Source organism: Ctenocephalides felis, unplaced genomic scaffold (assembly GCF_003426905.1).
Source record: "Ctenocephalides felis isolate EL2017-DRISC unplaced genomic scaffold, ASM342690v1 CF-g0.4_SCAFFOLD_00845, whole genome shotgun sequence".
In the NCBI taxonomy this organism is placed as follows: domain Eukaryota; kingdom Metazoa; phylum Arthropoda; class Insecta; order Siphonaptera; family Pulicidae; genus Ctenocephalides; species Ctenocephalides felis.
The window spans coordinates 85,602,087-85,626,478 of NW_020536999.1; the positions used below are offsets into that span (position 1 = coordinate 85,602,087).

General features: G+C 30.9%; 1 protein-coding gene across 3 annotated transcripts; it reads left to right on the forward strand.

The window, feature by feature from the left end:
• Positions 1 to 907: 907 nt before the first annotated feature.
• LOC113375700 lies at positions 908 to 24,120 on the forward strand. 3 transcript variants are annotated; one of them, XM_026615647.1, is made up of 6 exons: positions 13,344 to 13,584; positions 20,645 to 20,922; positions 21,308 to 21,397; positions 22,072 to 22,156; positions 23,860 to 23,874; positions 24,008 to 24,063. In XM_026615647.1, exons 1-4 carry the CDS (start codon positions 13,527 to 13,529, stop codon positions 22,141 to 22,143), a joined length of 498 nt encoding a protein of 165 aa, XP_026471432.1. In that variant the 5' UTR covers positions 13,344 to 13,526; the 3' UTR covers positions 22,144 to 22,156; positions 23,860 to 23,874; positions 24,008 to 24,063. The 3 variants fall into 3 exon arrangements, with proteins under 3 accessions (XP_026471435.1, XP_026471432.1, XP_026471437.1); XM_026615650.1 differs by lacking the exon at positions 13,344 to 13,584 and adding an exon at positions 908 to 986 and having other exon boundaries at positions 23,860 to 24,120; XM_026615652.1 differs by lacking the exon at positions 13,344 to 13,584 and adding an exon at positions 15,912 to 15,964 and having other exon boundaries at positions 23,860 to 24,120.
• The last annotated feature ends 272 nt before the right edge of the window (positions 24,121 to 24,392 follow it).

Below are 24,392 nucleotides of genomic sequence, written 5' to 3' on the forward strand. Positions count from 1 at the left end.
GACCACATGATCGTCTCAATGACTCGTAATTTTTTTTCGATTAATTTTATATAAAAATAATTTAGTAAACTTTGTGATAAAAGCAAAACATTAATCATAAAATATTTTCACCAAATAATACTTCTGCTTTCTAATTTTTTCTTAAATACTATTGACGTCACTGATATACTTTGCAGTCTAAAGTATTGTTATTTCAGGCTATGGAAAAACCAGATTAAATGTATTTTGTTTCGTGTATTTTTCGGTGTGTATATTCCTGATTGCCGTCATTCACGGCCAAAGATTGTCGTGGCTAGAAATAAGTCCCCTCACTATTCAATAAATTATACATTGGAGCTATTCACACTTAAGCACGATTTCATTGTTCTGTATCTTTGAAGTAATATTTTCTGAAAAAAACCGTATACCTAAAAGGTCATAAAACTGCCTGTGAGACGAGAAAGCGACAGCTTCCTTCCCAAAGCAACAACGCAGTAACAGATTTAGTACTAGTTTAGGGAAGTCGGATATGACAAATCCGGTGAGACAACTCCACTCGGATTCACTCCTAGGGAGAAGTTGTATCGGAGTGATAACTCCGGAGTGAGTTACCCATCTCTATTACATAAAATGAAACCATATGGTGGTGAAACAAAGTTCGCCGGGTTTGCTAGTTGTCTATAATTGTAGAGCATGATTATAAATAAAACTAAAAATGACTTTTTTATGTTTCAGTGATAACCGAAATAATGGCTCCTCGCAAATCAATAATCAACCGCGATGCTCGAGAGGCACGAAGAGCAAAAAGACGCCGTTTGAATATGACTGAGGAACAACGAGCCGCCGATCGAGAGAAGAGGAGACTAAGACACATCCAGAAGCGTAAGGCGGAAACACCAGAACAACGAGAAGCCAGGCTTGAAATTGAACGAATGCGACAACGTAAATCGCGTATTGCAAAACAACAAATATTGCGTCACGAAAAACGGAAGGCAGAGATACAGAAAGTATAGCTTATATATTACATTTATCTATCTATCTGTATATTATTGGGAACGATTCTGCCGCATAACAGAAAACTAGTTGGTATTGGGATTTAGTCTTGAGGCAAGTTACATGAACTTCCCGATATGTGTAAATAATCGACTGAATCAATAATAAACAAATTAATTTATGAGTGATTAGAAGTATTCCGAGAGGATTTATTACACATAATTGAAAACGAACGAACACGTTGTTAACTCGGAGTATCTTCTAAAAGCAAATTTTCACAAATCAATAATTTTTATAATTGAACCAGTTTCCATAGGACGTTAATGGTTTAGTATATTCATTAAGACCAAGTAATCTATCGTTATACCATGTAAATCATCTAATATTAATTTTAACAAACGTCAACAAAACTACTCATTTTCTCAAACTTTGATGAATTTTTAAAATTCAACTACTTGTCGTAATATTTCAGTAAGTTCTATAAGACCATGATACATCACCAAAAATAGTTCCATAAAAATCGGCTTACATTTTTTTTTAAACAGTTAATTACAAGAAAACGGCTCGGTAGATTTTCACCTAAAACTAATCAGTACCATTCCCAACTAATATCTTTCGAACAGTTTTTGATTGTTTAAAATCGGTTCGGTAGGATGAACTTAAATGTGGACGAAAAATTTAACACTTTTTTTCAAATTACAAAGAATCGGCTTGGCAGATCGTCGCACAAATCAAAGATCTGATTTTGACAAATGCCAAAAAAACGATACCAATTTTTGCAAACTTTGACGAATTTTTAAAGATAAACGAGTTGTCGTAGGGCCGTAATATTTTAGTATGATCTAGAGCAGGGCTTCTTAAACTTTTTTATATCGCGACCCCCTTCAAGCTTAGAAAATTTTAAACGACCCCCTCCTCCAAATAATAAAATATATGTTAACCGTTATCGCACTATTTTACAATGTAAATAAAATAAGGATTGAAGAATGTGTACTCATGTTATATATAATTGGAAACGTTGACATAAAACTATATATATACTAGCAAACCCGACGAACTCCGTTTCGCCACCAGATGGTTTCGTGAGAAAGATGAAGAAATTTTTTGTTTATTTTATATTTGAAAAGGAAAAATGTGATTTTATTATAAAACAGTAATGAATTTATTTCGATTACAAAAATGAAGTGTTTTTTAGTTGAACTTCTCTAAGTAAATGAAAGTGAATCCGCAAATTATCCGTTTGTTTTTTGGTCTGACGTTAACACAAACAAAGCGGATGGTTTTCCAACTCGTGAACAGGCCACGTATAACTGCCCATGTGAAAAACAATGATTTTCTAAATAATCTATTTGAAATTTATCCCGCAAACACTAAGCGATTGGCCTTGCGACTTGTTATTGCGAACGCAAGGCGAACTGGAAATTGCAATCGTTTGAAGTCAAACGAAAAACCAGTCGGAATTATTGGTATGTCACCAAATCGCCAGCAATTTTTTATTTAATGGTGAAATTCAGTGCGTGTATATCATTATTCTTTGCGGCAAGAATTGCTCGTTGACTTAACCAAGCATAATTCTGATAATTCTCACTAATTACTTGAAATTTTAATTACGGTGCATGAAGTTCCAGCAATTTGCATTAGGGCACTATGCCATGCACCACAATTTTCTTAGCTATAAACCTTGCGGAGCCCGAGACCTTTCCAACAAATGCTAAATTGTCGATATCAGTTCGTGCGTTCTGGAGTTATTTCGTCAGGAAGGAAAACCCGACTTATATATATATATATATATATATATATATATATATATATAGATATATTTATTCAATAGAAAAAATAAATTTTTGTAACAAATTCTTTATAAGAAAACAAAACTATATCTACATATTCAATAGAAAAAATAAAATTTTGTAACATTTTTTTAATGAAAACCTATTAAAAACATCAAACAATATTAATGTGATGAATGTGATTATTTATTTTTACACAAATAATTAAATCTAGGCTCAATTTAAGTTAGTGCAGATCGTAATAAATTTTCAACGTATATTAAAGTTGAACGGGTTTTCGATTTTATGTACGTTAATGTAGAAGAGGCTGATTAACATAAATATGTTGCACAATATGGCAGTAATTTGTTTATTGCCATTTCCGATAGTAGGGAATATTCTGATTTGATATCAATCCAAAATTCATGCACAGACGTTTGAAAAAATCTGAGTCGCAAGGTAGTATCACTTGCTAATTCGGTAAATTCTTCTTGTGCTTTTAAGTTTGAAAAATTAATTTCTTCCATTTAAATTGAAAATGGATTGCAAATCCATTGTTGTGTATCGATATCATTGAGAAAATACCTATGCATGTAAACTTCCATATTCTTCAAATGATTAACTATAATTTTTGTTATAGGAGTATATTTTTTGAAATATTGTTACTAATTATATACTCGTCAGTAAATGGAAACATTTCGAGCGATCCACTTTCTACTCTGTTTTTTCATATAAGAATTATTTTAACAAAGGCCTCAAGTTTATTTTTTAACATAAACATATTAACGCAGACTCCCTGCATTGATAAATTCATATCATTGATTTTATCAAAAATATTGGCCAAATAGCATAGCTTGAGAAGCCATAAATTATCGTGAAAATAGTCGGCCTAATAATACTAATTTTAAAATTTTGTTTATAATGATTGAAAAGTATCAGATTTTTGCGACCCCTCTTTTGTAGTCTCGCGACCCCCCTGGGGGTCGCGACCCCCACTTTAAGAACCCCTGATCTAGAGGACTATGGTACATACCGTCAAAAAAATAATGAAAAAAATCGTCGAAATTTTTTTTTTGAAAACTTTATTACAAGAGAACTGCCCGTCCGATTTTTACCAAAAACTAATCAGCACGATTCCCAACCTATATCTTTCGAACGGTTTTTGAATTTTCAAAATCTATTAAGAATTGCGGGCTAAAACGTAGACGAAAAATTTTTCACTTTTCTGCGATTTACAAAGAAACGGCTCGGTCGATCGTCACACACAACTCAGAAACGCTAGTCCTCATCGAAATACATCAAATGGCTTTTAAATTTTTGAAATCGGTCCAACCGTTTTTGCGAAAACGTCGATTTACGGCAAAAAATCTGTTCACACACACATACTTTTTTCAAATTTGGTCTCATTCGATTCAGAATGGCTTGAAACGTCGAGAAAACATAAAATTAGCGAATCGGATTTTTTGATGAAAACTTCTCCTTCGAGAAGTTTTTTTTTTTTTTTTATTTCTGTTAATTTTAACAATCAGATTACAATACAATCTATAAGTTAAAAGTTATGGTATTGAAAATCAAAATCAAAAAGAAAAAAAAAATAGAATAAAGGAAATTAAAGAAAAGAAATAGAAAAAATGAATGAATAAATAATAATTAAAATAATAGTATTAATAATAAAAACGATAATCAATAATAAATAATAATTAAAAATAACTTGTTTGAAAATTTTCCTGTGCAAAACAGGGAAATTATGTTGTTGACGGTAGATCGCTGGGCCATTTTCTTTTCAGGCGTTTTAATTTTTCGGCTGTTTGTACTATTTGCATTTCCGGATTGACGTGTGCATCCAATTTGTTTTGAAAGATAAAACTTCTGTTTTTAATAACTTCCGCCACTGTTGGAATTTTTAGGTCTTTATGGATCATGTGGTTGGTCATAAACCACGGAGCCTTACAAATCATTCTCAGAGTTTTGTTTTGTACTCTCTGGATTATTTGAATGTTACTCTTGCTGGCGCAGCCCCATAGCTCTATCCCATAAGTCCATATTGGGATTATTATTGCTTTGTATAATAGGAGTTTATTTTCTAGAGACAGTTTAGATGATCTTCTCATTAGCCAGTTTATTTCCTTCAGTTTCAAATCTATTTGTTTTTTTTTCTTTAAAATATGCGTTTTCCAATTTTAGTTTACTGTCTAAATGTATTCCCAGGTATTTTACGGAATCCTGGTTTGGTATAATTGTCTTATTCAAATACAAGTCAGGACTTGTGTGACTTCTCAGTGAAATGATGAGGTGTTGAGATTTCTTAGCGTTAGTTTTTATGTTCCATTTATCTAGCCCTAGTTCTATTTTCGCCAGGTAATTTTGAAATAAAAAAGTAGCTGTTGTTACATCTTTATGACTTGAGGTTATAGCAATGTCATCAGCATAGGTGCTTATCGTTAATGTCGGATCGAGTGGCATATCACTGGTGTATAGCAAATATAGTATTGGACTGAGAGCACTGCTTTGCGGAACACCGGAATGAATTGGTTTTGGAGGGGAGAGTTCTTCATTTTCTTTAATTTGAAAGGTTCTATTTGATAAGTAAGATTCCAAAATTGTGAAATATTTTGGAAATGTTTTCTTTAATTTATATAATAATCCCATGTGCCAAACTTTGTCAAAGGCCTGGCTGATGTCTAGAAAAACTGCTACACAAAATTCTTTTTTATTCAGGGCTGTGAGGATTGAGTTGGTTATTCTGTTGCATTGCTGTATTGTTGAGTGATGTCTTCTAAAACCAAATTGGTGGTTAGGTATCCAGGATTCTTCGGGATGATCTTCTAGTAGTCTTTGTAAAATTAATCTTTCGAATACTTTTGATAGGGATGGAAGCAGGCTTATAGGTCTATAAGATTTTACGTCAGATGAATCTTTGTTTGGTTTTGGGATCATTATGATTTTTGCATTCTTCCAAACAGATGGCCAGTAGTTAAATTGAAGAATGGAGTTGAAAATGGATGTGATAAATAATAGACATTTTGGTGGAAGTTCTTTTAACATTTTAGGAGAGACTTGATCGTTTCCGGGGGCTGATTTTGATTTGATAACTTTGATTTTATTTTTGATTTCACTTGGTTTAAAAGGTCTTATGGTAGACGTTTGGCGATTTCCTTGAAGCGCATTCAATATTTCAATTTCAGGTGACAAGTTTTGTTTTTTGAAAACATCAATCAAGTATTCTGCGAATGCTTTACACTTTTCAGCGTCACTTTTAGCCCAAGTTATGTGGTTCTGAGAGCAAACTTTGAGAGGCGATTTCGACATTACAGGTTTATGTTTGTTCTTTATAGGTTTCCAAATAGAGGCATCATATCTATTTAGCTGCGAAACATATGAATTAAAGGAATCATTCTTCCAAATGGCGATGATTTTCTTTAATTTATTGCTAATTTGGTTAAAACTACTTTTGTCCTCCGGCCAATGAGTTTGTTGCCACCTCCGCCTGGCCTTCCTCTTTGCAGCTATTAATCTTTTTATGTCGGATGGTATTACTTGATTATCTTTTCGTGGTGGGATACTTGGTGTTGATTCAACGCATGCGTCAATGATAGTTTTATTCAAAAACAAAACTTGATTATCAATTTTATCAGCGAGTTTCGGGCGTTGAATTAGCTTAATTTTTGAATTTATAATGTTTCTGAAATTGTTCCAGTCAGTAAATTTATTGAATAAACTGCAAGGCCGATAAATTTGGTTAAAACTACTTTTGTCCTCCGGCCAATGAGTTTGTTGCCACCTCCGCCTGGCCTTCCTCTTTGCAGCTATTAATCTTTTTATGTCGGATGGTATTACTTGATTATCTTTTCGTGGTGGGATACTTGGTGTTGATTCAACGCATGCGTCAATGATAGTTTTATTCAAAAACAAAACTTGATTATCAATTTTATCAGCGAGTTTCGGGCGTTGAATTAGCTTAATTTTTGAATTTATAATGTTTCTGAAATTGTTCCAGTCAGTAAATTTATTGAATAAACTGCAAGGCCGATAAACAGGAATCGGACTTGAAAAATAGGTTAAAAGAATTGGGGAATGGTCGGAAGATAAATCAAAGTTAGGTTCAATAATGAGTTGCGATGTTGGAATATCTTTTATTATGAAGAAATCAAGCAAATCTGGAATTCTATTAACATCGGTTGGCCAATATGTTGGTTGACTAGTAGTTATATGTGAAGCATTTATTTGATTTATTGATGTTAGTAGTTCTTTCCCTTTGGCAGTGGTTTGTCTTGATCCCCATGATGTGTGTTTGCAGTTAAAATCACCTCCGACAATGAATTTATTGCCTAAACTGCTGAAAAATGAAGTATAATCAGCGGCTAAAATTTTATGTCTTGGCGGACAGTAAATAGATGCTAGTGTTATATCATAAATTTTCGTTTGCATAGAGATTAAAGAAGCTTGTATAGTCTCTGATTGAACAGGGGGCAAGGTGTGGTGTTTAATATTGTTTTTTATAAGAATTGCTGCTTCTCCGTGACATTTCCCATCCGGGTGATTTGCAGAATAGGTTATGTAGTTGTGAATGTTGAAATATGATTTATCGTTGAAGTGAGTTTCGGAAATTAGTAGAATATCGACTAGATTGAGTTTTAGAAATATTTCCAATTCGTATTTACGTTGAATGACGCCGTTTGCGTTCCATTGACATATTTTAATTGCTTTTACCATTATTTAATTTGTTTACTAAAATGGTTAGCATATTGAGAATAGTTGAATTTTGTTGGTACATTTGTTGGAACATAATTTTGAACTCGGTTAAGAATTCATTTATTGGAGTGGAAGAATCTGGTGATGAGTTTTGAAAGGAACGATTATTTTTAGTGGCATCGGCGTAGGATACGTTGTTAAGATTTGAACGATTTCCATTTGTAGGAAATGTTTGTTTTATATTTGATTCGGTAGTATGTTGAGTGTAAGTCGGATTTGAGTAAACTGCATTTCGGTATGTTAATCCGGACCTCTTGTTTATACTTCTGAGCGTATAAATTTTGATATACGGGACAACCTTTGTAACTCGAAACATGGTCTTGATCACATAAGGTGCATTTGGCTGGAAGATGAGGCTCTTTTTTACATTTTGCAGTCTCATGAAAATCTGAACATTTCAAACAGCGGTGGATATGATGGCAATATGCCTTGGTGTGACCATACTTTTGGCAACGGCTGCATTGTACTATTCGTTTGTGAATTCTAGGTGGTTCAATTTTTATAATTGAGTTTTTAAATTTAGTTATGTTAAATACATACTTGTTATTATCAGCTGGTTCTAAGTCAATGTAGAACAAGTTAAGTGGTTCGTTATCATATTTACTTCTAATATTAGTTATGTTTCTTGCTACGTGTCCCGATTTGAGCAGTTCTGATTTTATTTCTTCAATGGGTGTTGAATGGTGGATATATCTACTTACTGCTCGAAGTGCTCTTTCTTCTTTAAGTTGAAAAGTGTGAAACTCGGCTTTCTTGGTTATTAATAACTTCACTAGATGTCTATATGAGTCAGAATTTGAGCACTGGATTTTAATTGAATTATCAAGCATGCATTTATAGTAATATTTATAGTAATATCGTTTAACACTTTTTTTATGTCGTTGAACATGTCGTTAATCTCAGAAACGTTTGAAACAAAGATCGGCGGAGGTTTGACAATTTTTTCGGGTTCATTCGACGTGTTTTCTAATATACTGAATCTATTCCTTAGTTCTATGGGCGTTCTAGGATCTTGTGTTTTTCTTTTTTTCGATTTTGAAGCTATTTGCCAAGAAATATTGTCTTCTTCCATTGTTATTTCGGTCTCCTCTAAATTCAAATTAGTTGACATTGTGTTAGGTTGTATTTTGTTTTTTAATTGGCCTTCATCGAATTCGCAGTTTGAACTTGGCATATTATTATTCTCTTGAAGTGTTTTCATAAATGAAAACTATAATATCACTTAACGTACCCCCATATGGGGATACAATTAAAAAAGTATTTAAATTGTGATCACTTTTGTGGATTAATTTCACTTTCACAGTAAATGAACTATGATTATGGATTACTTGCGCGTTTAATCCTTCGAGAAGTTAAAAATATTTACGTAAATTCTTTAATTATTTTTCATAATTTTAAATTTAGTACATAAAAAATTAGATATAATGTAATAGTGTATAAAATACATTGATTTTAAATTTATTAAGAAAATAGAGGCGATTTGCGGTATGATCATAATCAAATATTTTTAAATTCTCCATTATTTCTAACATAGGTGTAATATTAATATTTGGGTTTTGAAACATTTAACTTATTTATTATGCGATTTATTCTATAGAGCAAATCACGCCAAAAGAGCAAAAAAGAATAGTCTTTAATTTTCAAACATAGCATTCGTATTTTATGTTGGATTTTTAAAATCCTATTTTAATTTATTTTTTTATTATTTACAATATCCAAAATTGCATCATAAACTTCTCCTTATTGGTTTCGTAAGGGCCGAATTGTATTCAGCTTTACTTTCCCATCAGATTCAATGTATCAAATTGTTGTTTTAAAGTTAAACTTTTAACGTATTTTTAAAGTATTGTCCAAAGATTAGTAAAAGATGCAAAGAAATTACACATTCCCTTAACTGTACTGAAACAAATTATATTTGTATCTGTATTGTTTCTGCTTAGTTAATAATTAAATTATGTATAAAAAAGCTTAAAGATTTTTGTTCCTAAGTACATTTTGCTTCCATTTTCCATATTTGCTTCATAAACCTAACCACGCATGTTTTCAACGTTCAAAGTTCATCAGATGTGAAACATTTACAACAATAACAAAAGTTACAATTCAATTTTTCGGAATAAACAAGCCATTTTTTTTATCATCGACTCTCCATTTTCTCTAATATAATTAGTATATATTTCTTTAACAAGTTGAAGTGCCATTTCAACTAAATCAGCTCACCATTTTTCACCAATAGCGCCCAATAATTAATTTAACACTAAATATTTTCTTTTTCGATTCCACATTAACTTCAAACGAAGAAAAAAGTTTAAAAGTACATTAAACAATAAGTAGAACAATAATTTACAAATTTGCAGAGTTATTATTTGGTTAATTATTTCTATTGATATCACATTGCAAACTGAATATGCTTTTTTGACTCATAGTTAAATTGGATTGTTCATTATAATTTATTAATTATTTTAGATTTTATATTTAAAAAAATATATATAAATAATATATTATAAATTTCATTTTCAAATTTATATTGATATCGCATTGCATTCAAGGCAGGACTGGCCCTGTATCTGTATATTATTGGGACCGATTCTGCCGCATAACAGAAAATATTGACAAAAGCCATGTGGTTTCTGCGCAGTCTCAGATTGTCAGATAGAAAACCTCAAAAAACGATCTTAGATAACAGGGTCTTTTTAAGGGGGGCGATACATGTAATCGCCTTAATTTTTACCATTTTTTGAGGACTTTTTAAACTGGGAAGGAATAACTGAATCTTTTTGAATTTTTTTATGGTTATTTATTATATATTAAAATACACAAAAACATTATTTTTTTATTTTTTTTTTTTAAATGGCTGCCGTAAAAATAGATCTGCCGAGACCCTCTCGGAAAACGCCATCAATCTGCGGGCGTTCTCACTTTTCGTACGGTGATCTGAATTCAAAAAAATTAGTTTGTACGTATTCATAAAACATATATCTTCTAGTTAAACCAAAAAAAATTAAAAAAGTCACAAATCGTAAATTGGCAGACCTCAGAAAAAAAAGTTCGATTTTTCACCATTTTTTCACTGTTTTTTTTGGTAAAAAAAAAGGTTAATTTTTGAAATTTTTTTTGGAATGTTTGAGGTTTAACTAGAAGCTATTACTGTAAAGTAGATGTGTGCAAAATTTCATTGGAATCGGTTGAGAACTTTTTGAGTTATCACGCCCGCAGTATTCAAAATGTCGTTTTGAGAAAAACGCGTTTAAAGTTTTGACACATAGAACAGATAAGAGTTGAGGCGTGGCACTTAAATGAGTTTTTAATGTATAAATAATGATAATTTTGTTTTGAATTTTTGCAGGCATATTTTTGAGATGTTATTGTAACGATTTATGAAAAAAAAAAATCGTTTTTTTTTTTTTGTTACATGTATCGCCCCCCTTAACCCAGCTTCATAACATACGAGTGACGTTGCAGGTTGCAGTTTATGTGTGAAACATCTGAATACTCAGCAAATACATGACATTTTGAAGGTATTCAGTATGATTCAGTAGCATAATGTATGGAAAATGAAGCATAACATGGCCTTGCCTAAACATTTTTCTGTTATGCGGCAAAATCGGTCCCATAATAAGTCTGCCCGAAGGCAGGCCCATGGTGTGAGAGCCTTACCGATAAATGATTCCTTTACTCCTTACCCTTTGTCATCTATCATTCCCATTAACACTAGATTTATAGATCATATTAAAATATTAAGGCCTTACGACAAGTCGTTTAATTTTGGAACTTTTTTTGGCGATATATATCATGGTCTCGTAGAACTTACTGAAATATTACGGCTTTACGACAAGTAGCTTAATTTTAAAAATTCATCAAAGTTTGAGAAAATGAGTAGTTTTTTTGACGTTTGTAAAAATTAAAATTAGACGATTTACTTGGTATAACGATAGAGTACTTGGCCTTAATGAACATTCTAAATCATTAAAGTCCTACGAAAACTGGTTCAATTATAAAAATTATTGATTTGTCAAAATTAGCTATTAGAAAATACTCCGAGACAATGTGTTCGTTCGTTTTCAATGATGTGTAATGAATCCACTCGAAATACTTTTAATCACCCATAAATTAATTTGTTTTTTTATTGATTAATTCGATTATTCACACATAGTTCGGGAAGTTTATGTAATTTGCCTCAAGGCAAAATACCAATACCAACTAGTTAATTTTGGATCTATATTCTTCGTTTTAATTTTGTTAATGGGGAATTGAAAAAATGTATCTCTTTTTTCTTCAAAATACTAGTTATTTTTATCAAGGACTGTCCTCTCCAAAATTTTCTTAAATTTTGGAACAAATTTCCTTTATTTTAACATTCTATAATTCGAAATTGAAAAATACATATAACTCTTTTTGTTTCGAAAATTATTTATTTTTATCAAGGGTTGTTGGCCCTTATTTTTTAAAATTTTGGATTCAATTTTATTTTAATTTTAATTTGAACTATTATTTGATATGATTTTAGTTAAGATTTTTTTGAGTTCATGAAAAAGCTTGAATTTTATTTAAGAAAAAAATTTATTTTTATCAAGGTGTGTTTGACCCTAACACTTTTTTAATTTTGGGGTCAATTTTCTTTATTTTAATGCGAGATTAAAAACGAAATACAACTCTAAATTGTTTCCGCAAATTGTGTATATTAAAATAATTGTGTTAATCTTGCTCATTAATCCGTGATTAGTCCAATTATGTTTTATATAACTAGATAATTGATCAATTGTTATCTTTTTTGTGAATGTCTTTCACAAAACACAGTTTTATTAGATAATTTATATCTACATATATATAAAAATAAATCGGGTTTTCCTTCCTGACGATATTGTCCAGAACGCACAAACCGATTTCGAAAATTTTGCATTTGTTGGAAAGGCCTCGCTAAGAAAATTAGTGGTGCATGGCATCGTGCCTCAATGCAAATTGCTGGAACTTCACGCACCGTAATTAAAAATTTGAGTAATGACATTAGTGAGAATTGTCAGAATTATGCTTGGTTAAGTCAACGAGCAATTCATGCCGCAAAGAATGATGATGTACACGCATTGAATTTCACCATTCAATCAAAAATTGCTGGCGATTTGGTGACATACCAATGATTCCGACTGGTCTTCCGTTTGACTTCAAACGATTGCAATTTCCAGTTCGCCTTGCGTTCGCAATAAAAAGTCGCAAGGCCAATCGCTCAGTGTTTGCGGGATAAATTTCAAATAAATTATTTAGAAAATCATTGTTGTTCACATGGGCTTATAGGTTACCTGTTCACGAGTTGGAAAACCATCCGCTTTGTTTGTGTTAACGCCAGACCAAAAAACAAAAAAAATGTGGTTTACCAAAGAGCACTTCAATGAAACGGATATTTTGCGGATTCAATTTCATTTACTTAGAGAAGTTCAACTAAAAAACACTTCATTTTTGTAATCGAAATAAATTCATTACTGTTGTGTAATAAAATCAGGTGGCGAAACGGAGTTCGTATAAATATTCATCCTAATTAATTTTCATGCACAAATTATATATATAATTACAGAAAATTGTTATTCTAGTTTGTTGAAGAAGAACTGGCGAAAAGAAAACCACGCTCAAGACAAACAATCAATAAACATCTTTTAGCAATGTTACCAATTCAATATCCTCAAAAGAAACAAGAAATAGATAATTATGAAATAACTGAAATATGTCCAAAAAATGAAGAAATATGTCTACAGCGATTTTTAGAGTCTGAGATTAGGATAGATGAACAAATAAAACAGGAACCGGTTGTTGAGCATGTTGATGTGGCCTCTAGTAGAAATCCAACTGAAATATGTCCAGAAAATGAAGAAATATGTCTACAACGATTTTTAGAATCTGAGATAACGATAGATGAACAAATAAAGCAGGAACTGATTGATGAGCAAGATGTGGCCACCAGTACAAATCAAACAAGTGAAGTAGTACTGATGAACGCCTTTGTACATTGTAGGTCATGCAATACAATAAAATCTACATTAAATCGTCATGAAAGAATTCATACTGGACCATACCCTTATATTTGTGAAACATGCAAAAGAAAACAGTAAGTTATTATCGTTATTATTTTAATTTAATGATTTAAATACTTGCCTGATGAGATGATGATTTTTTGTTATCTAATTTGATATAGTTTATATTGAGATATAATGATAAAATTTACATCGAGGAAGTCGTTTTCACGCAAGATAAGAATGTAATAAATTGTAATGAATTATTTGGTAATGTAATATACTAAAGTCTCAAAAACATTCATTTCATTGTTTATAGTTCATTGTTTAAATTAATGTTTGCGATTTAAATATCGCGCTTTAAACCTGAAGTTAACTTCATGATAATGTCAAAATGGCGGTATGCGTCAAAATTTATCTGTTTTTTCTTAAGTAAAACTTCTTTAGACGCCGCCAGGGTGTAAATCTGCGATAATGCAACGAAAATTGCGTTACGCCCGAACTGTACGTTATTTGCTCTCGATTAAATCATTTCAATACGGGTCGATTGTGATTAGTCGTCGTGTCGCGTGAATAGACATCTGTCGTTGTATGCGTACCGATATCAACAAGGAAATCGGCATAGATAAATAAACATTTTAAGGTTACATCGTAGTACAAATCTTGATTTAATAAAAAAAAATCCTGAATCAAGAATATTTTACCCTGTTTCCCGTAAATAATTATAATGAAAATAATAAAAAATAAAACATTTGTGCTATGTACTAAACGTAATTTTATTAAATTAATTTCTATATTATTCGTATTTTCTATAAACTTTTGAAGTTATTAAAATGGAAAATATTTTTCAGGCAAGACAGATATTACAGCTGCTCAAAGAATGAGATTATATCGCCAGTGAAAAAGTAAAAAAATATCACGCGATTGAAGTAAAACTTTTTTGCTATTGCATGAGATGGCATTTAAGTAAAAAATAAATACATCATATAACAATTTTGAATAATCTTTATTAGTAATATGGTAACACTCGTGATGCACACATTTATTAGTGCCAATCCTTATACATATTTATATAACAATATATTATAAATTATATATTTATAATAGAATTACAAATATTTATTATATTTGAAAACAATAATGTAATTAAAGTCTACTTCAAATATGACATGATCGGTTTGTCATTGTAATTAGCGTTTAGTACTTGAACCTTTATTAGATAAATGAAGTAATTGCTGATTAATAAATTCTATAATATTCGTTCACACAGTGGATTATGTTAAACAATGCCTGAAGAAATATTGTTTTCACAATTTCACTCTCCATGTAATAATTGTGTTTGAAGAAACACAATTATTACATGAAGAACTTCATGTAATTAAAATTATTATTATATATTTTTATTTTTTTGCTGTATATAATCTCATTCTTTGAGTAGCTGTAATCTAAAGAGCTGTAGTCTAAAAAATATTTTCTATTTTGTTAACTTCAAAGATTTATAGAAACTACGAATAATATAGAATTAATTTAATAAACTTATGTTTAGTACACGGCACAAATGTTTCATTTGTTTTGTCATTTCATTATAATTATTTATGGGAAACAGAGTAAAATATTTTTCTAATTCTTGGCATTGTTTTATTAAATCAAGATTTGTACTACGATGTAACCTTAAAATGTTTATTTATATATGCCGATTTCCTTGGTGATATTGGTACGCATACAACGAAAGATCACTATTCACTCGACACGACGACTAATCACAATCGACCCGTATAGAATGATTTCATCGAGAACGAATGACAAACAGTTCGGGCGTAACGCAAATTCCGTTGCATTCTCACAGATTTACACCCCAGTCGCGCCTAAGAAGTTTTACTTTAAAAATACAAGCAGTCAATAAATGTATGTTAATTTTAATTCTTCAAACACAATTATTACATGATGAATGAAATTGTGAAACAATATATGTTTAGGCGTTGTTTAACATAATCTGGTGTGAAGGAACATTGTAGAATTTATTAATCAGCAATTACTTCATTTCTCTAATGAAGGTTCAATTCTAAATGCTAATTACAATGACAAACCGATAATGTTACATTTGAAGTACGACATTACTGTACGATATTATTGTTTTTAAATATGATACTATTATGAATTATATAAGTGTGTATTATAATTTGTTTATTATAATACATTATTTGTTTGTTATAATGATGTTTCAAAAACATATTTAAGTTTATTGTTTAAGTTGATATTTGCGATTTAAATATTGCGCGTTAAAGCTGAAGCCAACTTCAAGACAATGTAAAAATGTCGCTATGTGTCAAAATTTGTTTTTTGGTATTTTTAATTTGAATGAGTAATATTAAAATAAAATAATTAAGATAAGGTAAATTAAAGTTTTTATAATTTATATTTAGTGCTTAATGTGATTATTGCAGTGTGCAACAAGTTCCTTATATTGATATTCTGGTAATAATTTTATTATTTTTAGAATAGACATTCATTGAAATTCAATATATACAATTTACGTCATTTATAATTCATAATTTTATCTGAAAATTCATTTATAAAATAATGAGGATTAATTATCAAATGATTTTCAACAATATTTTTGAAAGTTTTGCTCTTCTATCCATCGGGTAGCTTGTAATAGATTTTGGCAGCTAATGTAGTTCTTACCGATGATTTAAGTTTCATTCTTCGACATATCACAGCATTTATGTGGTCATGGACATCACTTCTCAATATATGCTGTGTTTTATCAGCATGCTCCGCAGATAGCTAGTTGCCAAATATAAATGTTTGTAGCAGTCAGGATTTTATGTTTGATGAATAGCGGCCTGCAAGGCTCTTGAGGTGAGGCTCCTTCTATCGCTCTAACAGTCTTCTTTTGTAGATCTATAACTTTTGACGTGTCTGCACTGTGTCCCCTAGCTAATAATATTCCATAAGAAAGTACAGAATGGAACATAGCAAAGTAGGCTTTGCTGGTACGTTCCTGGTTTATTATGGATCTAATCCTTCTGATGGCATAGATCAGTAGTCAGGGAACTAGGATAAAAAAAATTCTGGTAAAATGGGATAAAAATGGTATTTTTTGTGGTAAAAAGTATGTATTGTTAAATGATATTTACAGTATTTCCTACCTAGTATGGGGGTAATCTTTCCATGAGGGTAATATAGGGTAATACACCGAGTTGTTCTATAGCTTTATGATATAAGACAATCTTTTACATCATTCATTTAAAAAATCATATAGTTCAAAAGTTACAAGAGCCTAAATGAATAATTATACTATAAGATCAAGTCAATGGACAATTGAGCACGTGAAGAAGATTACACGATTTTCAAATGCGATTTTAAAGTATACTGAGTTGCTCTAGGAATTTATGATACTAGACAATATTGCAGATAATGTAATTTTAAACAATTTAGTCTTTTACTTCATTAACATTCATGGAATGGTTCAAAGGTTACAAGAGTTTTAATAAGCAATTGCACAGTTACAGTTATGAATAAACATAAATTGAATTTCACAGTATAAAATATTAACATTTAAAATTATAACTTTGCCTAAAACGTAATAAAAAAAAATATTGTTCAATCCATCCAAAATTTATTAACAAATCTTATCAAATTTTGTATTGTTGGAATATTTAATAAAGTTTCATAAATAATTGCAACAAAAAAAATATATATCAACTTAGACAAAAATATTTTGGGTTGATGATTAAAAAAAGTTCCCCGGCCAATGTTACAGATGGATTTATTTATATATGCAGCATTTAAATTATTACAATCAGCTTTTTTTTATAAAATTAAATTCTATAAGATTTCTGTATTTGCCTTAAGTGGGTGTGTTAATCGAGGATTTAAAGAAAACTCTAGAAGTCAATAGAAAAATTATAGATTGTTAACATGAATTACACTTGTCTAAAAATGGAGGAGAGCTATTTGTATAGTTACATACTATTTTTGTATATAGATGCTTAAGTTGCAAGAAAAAGAATGTAACCAGCATCTTGGAAACATTCTGTCCTCTTCGGACATCCTTGATGCTTTCCATTAGCCTAATAGTGATGTTGATAATAAACCAGATAGTATAATAAAACCACATAACAATATCCTACCTTTTCTGGTATCTATACCAGTACTTGTTTGTTTTTTATAAGTTTAATAAACTCTTTAATGATTTTAGGTGTTACTTTCCAGCTATTTTCACAATCAGTGTAAACATGGATTATTTTGTTATCAGCAATGTCAATGTCAACACTTAGTAAGGAAATGTTTGTTGAGTAATTTGCAAATAAGTGTCTTCATTATAGTAAGTTGATCTTCTTAAAGATTTTATTGGTTGTTTTGCAAGATGTTCAATTTTTGTTTTAGGGCATTTGCTAAGTCTAATTCACCTATTTAGATTAATCATATAATACGTCATATTACTGTTTTTTGAGACATTCAATTTTTGTTTCAGGAGTTTTGCAAGTATTATTAGTATTTGAATTATTGTTGAGATATGAGATGTTGTTTTGTTGTATTTTAAGAGAAAGAATTCTCATAAAATGTATGAAAAGACCTACCAGATCAGCAATAGACAAGGTCATCACTTTTGTAAATCATTCTGTAAAAGACTACTCATCCTTATAACGTACCTATAATGATCAATTCATCACTGATTATTTGAATGATGTTCATTTTATAGATGAGCCCATGTGAAAAATTAAGAGCTCTTAAATATTCTGTAATATGATTCTATTTAGACTTTTAAAAGATCTTCCAGTTAAAGGTAAGAGGTTTATAAGTATATTAACACATCGGCTGAAAAGTCGCGGGTACTAAGAAAAACACATTTTTTGGCAATTTTTAATTTCCCTTAGGGAAGGTTATAGTAATCGCAAGAAGATTTTTATATATTTTTACGTTTCAAAGGTTTCTGAATATTTTGGAATACCTTAGAAAAAAATGGATGTATGTATGTGTGTGTGTAATGCGTGTGTGTACGTATGCATGTGCGGATACAATTTTTCGTCGACGATTTCGAGAATACGGAACAACCGATCTGAATAATTTAAAAAACATTCGATTTGTATTGATAGAGAGAAGTGCTGATTATTTTTAGGCATAGGCAGGTCTAGCCGTTTCGAAGATACGGGGCAAAAAGAACAAAAAATGGTGATTTAGTTTTTGAGAGAACAAAGCGTCCGATTTGAATAATTCAAAAAACATTTTACTTGTATTAACAAGATGAAGAACTGATCAAATTTTCATGAAGGCAGTTCTAGCGGTTTCGGAGATCTAGTAAAAAAAAGTAAAAAAATGCCATTTGGCGGTCAAAAATGATCATTAGACTAGACATATGCACATAAAATTATCAGATATTTTATAGAGATGTTAATAATGTGTACATGTTTTGTGTCAATTTTTTGGGTTCCGTACCAAGATTTTTAATTTTAAAATTCACGTATATGGCTCAAAAAAATTATTTCGTCATTTTCGACAGTATGGAATAACCGATTTATATGACCGATTGGTTATATAAACGGTTATGCAGTTTTTGAGAGAACGGATCATCCGGTTAAATTAATTCGAAAAACATTTTGCTTGAGTAGATGGTGTGCAAAATATGATTTTACAGGAAATTTTGTTGTTTTGAAAATTTTCAAAAAAAATTCCAGATTTTCAAAAAAATTCAAATTTTCGAAATTCTTCATTTTCAAAAAAAACTAAATTTTAAACATTTTCAAAAAATACCAGAATTTGAAAAAAACAATTTCTTACAAAATATTGAGAATGTTTCGAAATTTTCAAAAAAATCGAATATTTTCAAAAATTTCCTAATTCTCAAAAAATTAAAAAAAAAACGTTTTTTTTATAAAAATTACAAAAAAAAAACAATTTTTAAAAAATTTCAAAATTTCGAAAAAAAATCTAAATTATCAAAAAAAATCAAATTTAAAAAAATGTAGACATTTCTTATAAACTTGTTTTTTATAATGCTATAAAGTTGTTTGTAGAATACGCTCGTCGCCTAATTTAAAAAGCACTTGTATTTATAATAAACCAGCAAACCCGACGAACTCCGTTTCGCCACCAGATGGTTTTGTGAGAAAGATGAAGATAAAAGAAATTTTTTGTTTGCTTTATATTTGTAAAGGAAAAATTTGATTTCATTATACAACAGTAATGATTTTATTTCGATTACAAAAATGAAGTGTTTTTTAGTTGAACTTCTCTAAGTAAATGAAAGTGAATCCGCAAATTATCCGTTTCATTGAGGTGCTCTTTGGTAAACCACATTTTTTGTTTTTTGGTCTGACGTTAACACAAAGAAAGCGGATGGTTTCCCAACTCGTGAACAGGAAACGTATAACTGCCCATGTGAAAAACAATGGTTTTCTAAATAATCTATTTGAAATTTATTCCGCAAACACTAAGCGATTGGTCTTGCGACTTGTTATTTCGAACGCAAGGCGAACTGGAAATTGCAATCGTTTGAAGTCAAATGAAAGACCAGTCGGAATCATTGGTATGTCACCAAATCGCCAGCAATGTTTGATTGAATGGTGAAATTCAGTGCTCGTACATAATTATTATTTGCGGCAAGGATTGCTCGTTGACTTAACCAAGCATAATTCTGATGATTCTCACTAATGTTATTACTCGAATTTTTAATTACGGTACGTGAAGTTCCAGCAATTTGCATTAAGGCACCACTAAGTTTCTTAGCTAATAAGCCTTGCGGAGCCCAAGACCTTCAAAACTGCGAAATCGGTTCGTGCGTTCTGGAGTTAAATCGTCAGGAAGGAAATTCCGACTTATTTTTATATATATGTAGATAGATAATTTCTCGAATATTTAATTACAGTACGGGAAGTTCCGGCAATTTGCTTCGGTTTTGGAGATCTAGTAAAAAAAGTAAAAAAAATGTCATTTGGCGGTCAAAAATGATCATTAGACATAGGCACATCAAATTATCAGATATTTTATAGAGATTTTAACAATAAGTATAAATGTTTGCATTCCTGTGGGTTCCGTACCAATGTTTATCCGTGAGACGGCGACGCGTCGCTTACGCGCTTCGATATTTCGTCTCTATGCAGCTAAAGCAGTACGATTGCTTTGAAAAAAAGTTCATTTTTTATGTTTCAGTGACAACCGAAATAATGCCTCGCAGGTCCAGGTCAAAATTTGGCCGTCTTACTCCCGGCGGACAAAGCACAAGAAGACGCCGTTTGAAAATGACTGAGGAAGAACGAGCCGCCGAACGAGAGAAGACCAGACTAAGAAACAGGAAGATGCGTAAAGCGGAAACACCAGGAAAACGAGCAGCCAGGCTTGAATATAACCGAATGCGACATCGTCAGTTGCGTTTTGCAAAACAACAGAAATTGCTTCGCGAAAAACAGGATGAACTCAAAAGAGTGATGGTAGCCAAGACTCAAACAAAAAGTACGACTAATATAATTTATTTGTATTTTTTTCAGGAAACTGAAAGCGAAGCACGGGACCAGGAAGCAAGGAAACAAAAGCGCATAAGGAAAATGCATGAAAGTGTATAAGAACAGTAAAATGGTATGGATAATAATAAACAAAAAAGGGACAGGGGGTTTTTTGATTGCGGTGCTCTTACCCATGGACCGCATGATAAAAGATATTCGAATATTTTATTAGTTCTAAAAAATAAAAAGAATTTTGCACAATGAATTGCTTAAAATTAATGTTTGACTTTTCTCTCTATTGTTACTTCGAGTGATGGTAGCCAAGACTCAAACAAAAAGTACGACTAATATAATTTATTTGTATTTTTTTCAGGAAACTGAAAGCGGAAGCACGGGACCAGGAAGCAAGGAAACAAAAGCGCATAAAGGAAAATGCATGAAAGTGTATAAGAACAGTAAAATGGTATGGATAATAATAAACAAAAAAGGGACAGGGGTTTTTTGATTGCGGTGCTCTTACCCCATGGACCTGCATGATAAAAGATATTCGAATATTTTATTAGTTCTAAAAAATAAAAAGAATTTTGCACAATGAATTGCTTAAAATTAATGTTTGACTTTTCTCTCTATTGTTACTTCGAATTTTATGATTATTTTAGGGACCGATTCTGCCGCATAACAGAAAAATGTTATAGCAAGGCCATGTTATGAAGAACTTTCCATACTAAATATTGAAAAGCCATGTGAGTGGTATGCAGTCAGGCGTATTTCTCAGATTGTCAGATAGAAAACATAATCTACAAACCGCACAAATGTCAAAAAACGATCTTAGATAACAGGGTCTTTCTGACCCAGCTTCATACGAGTGACGTTGCAGTTTATGTGTAAAACGCCCGAATGCACAGCAAATATATGACACTTTGACAGTATTCAGTATGATTTAGTAGCATAATGTATTGAAGTTGGAACGTAACATGGCCTTGTTGTAACATGGTCCTTAATATTGTTAAGATCTTTGAATTATTTGTACAAAAGCAAAAATAGCTTCGCGAATAACAGAATGAACTCAAAAGAGTTATGGTAGCCAAGACGCAAACCGAAAGTACAACTAATATAATTTATATGTATTTTTTACAGGAAACTGAAAGCACGGGACCAGAAAGCAAGGAAACAGAAGCGTCGAAAAGGAAAATGCATGAAAGTGTATAAGAATAATGAAATGGTAATGATAGTAAAATGATCTTAAAAAAATAAATCTTATAAATAAAAGAGAACATTGCACAATGTACTGCCTAAAATTAGAGGGCGTTCATATTAATCGTGAGGTTTTTAGGGGTAGGGGGGTTGGTTAGAAAATCACGAAATATCACGTGGGAGAGGGAGGAGTATAGTAAAATATCACGTGTATTTATTTTTTACCCGATTTTTTTTTAAAAAATGCAAGCATTGTCAAACAGATACAAAAATACAAAAAAATTACAATTTTTCTCCTAACTAAAAATACGCGTGATGTTTGTTAGGCGAGATGGGGGTAATTTTAAATATCACCACCTGTGTGGTGATATCCAAATATTTCGAATTTTGTTTTCATTTCTATGGGTTTCGTATCAAGATTTATGATATTTATCCGTTAACCTGCGACGAGACGCTTACGCGCTTTGCGTCTCTAAAACAGCTACATATCGCGACTGCTTTGAGAAAAAAATTCAAAATTTTCAAAAGATTCCTAAATATTAAAAAAACTAGTGGTACATGGCATTGTGCCTTGAGGCAAATAGCTGGAACTTCCCGTACCGAAATCTAAATTATTAAAAAAAAACTTTGCAAAACTTTGAAAAAAAAAAATAGATTTTTGAGAAAATTTGAAGTTTTCGAAAAAAAATTATTTTTTTGAAAAATTGGATTTTATTTATATTTTGATTTTTTTGTATTTTGATTCATTTTGACAAGTTTTTTAAGCAACCGCACTGCATAGCTGATTTGGAGTCGAAATATCAAAGCGCGTAGTCGTCTAACGTGTAAACATTGGTACGGAACTCATATAAATGTACACAAAATTTGTGCCTTATATTTTAATTTTTATAAAATATCTGATAATACGATGTACATATGTCTAATGTTCAGTTTAGACCGCCAAATGGCATTATTTTTAACTTTCTTATTGGGTCTCCGGAGACGCTGGACCTGCCTTTACAAAAATTTCACCAGCTGTTTATTTCGTCAATACAAGTAAAATGTTTTTTGAATTATTCAAATCGGACACTCCGTTATCTCAAAAACTGTAATACCATTTTTGGCACTTATGCCCCGTATCTCCGAAACGGCTAGATCTGCCTTTTGCAAAAACTAATAAGCGCGTGTCTATCAGTGGGAATCGAATGTTTTTTGAATTATTCAAATCGGTTAATCCGTGTTCGCGAAATCGTCGACAAAAATTTGTATCCGCACACACTCACACACACATACATCCATTTTTTCTAAAGTATGCCAAAATATTCAGAAGCCTTTGAAACGTAAAGACATATAGAAATTTTCATTTTCGATATTTTGCGATTACTATAACTTATCCTACGGAAAGTTAATAATATTTTTCAAAAAGTTCATTTCTTCCAAAATTTCAAAAATCTCAAATTTAATTTGGTTAAAGTTTTCAGAAAATTTTACAGTTTTAAATTATGGTACGGGAAGTTCCAGCAATTTGCCTTACGGATGCCATGCACCACCTGTTAATATTGAAAGTACTACTTGGGTTGAACATAATAATGCTTTTAATTGGAATTATTAATCATTTTAAATATTATGACAAATTTAACATTTAACATTTGGAAAAGAAATTTGGTTCTCGTTTGACTTTTTAATTTAAAGCATAGATAATTTATATTAATTAATTTTTATTCATAAATTATATTTATAATTACATTTTAGGATCCCAACCAACAGGTATCGAAAATGTATGGAAAAACATATTCAAAAACAACAAGTCAAATTGAACCAATCGAATATCCTCAAATTGAACGAGAATTTGATTATTGTCCTCAAGTGAAACAAGAATTAGATGATTATGATATTTCAGAAATATGTCCAGAAAACCAAGAAATATATGTACAGCAATTTTTAAAACCTGAGATAATGATACAGGAACAAATAAAACAGGAACCGATTGATGAGCAAGATGGTGAAGAGATCAGTTATGAAATAGTACTGAAGAACGCCCTCATAAACGTAAGACAACATACACAACAAAATCTATATTAAATCGCATGAAATAATTCTTACTAGAGCTTGTCCTTTTATATAATTGTGAATATTCGGAAAAACGCAGAGTTATCATTGTTATTTTTATAATAATGATATTATTTAATAAAATTACTAAATATCCGAAATAGATTTTCTGGAATTATTAAAATTGCCGATTGATATATTTTTAAACTTTTAATTCAATGATATAAACAATTTAT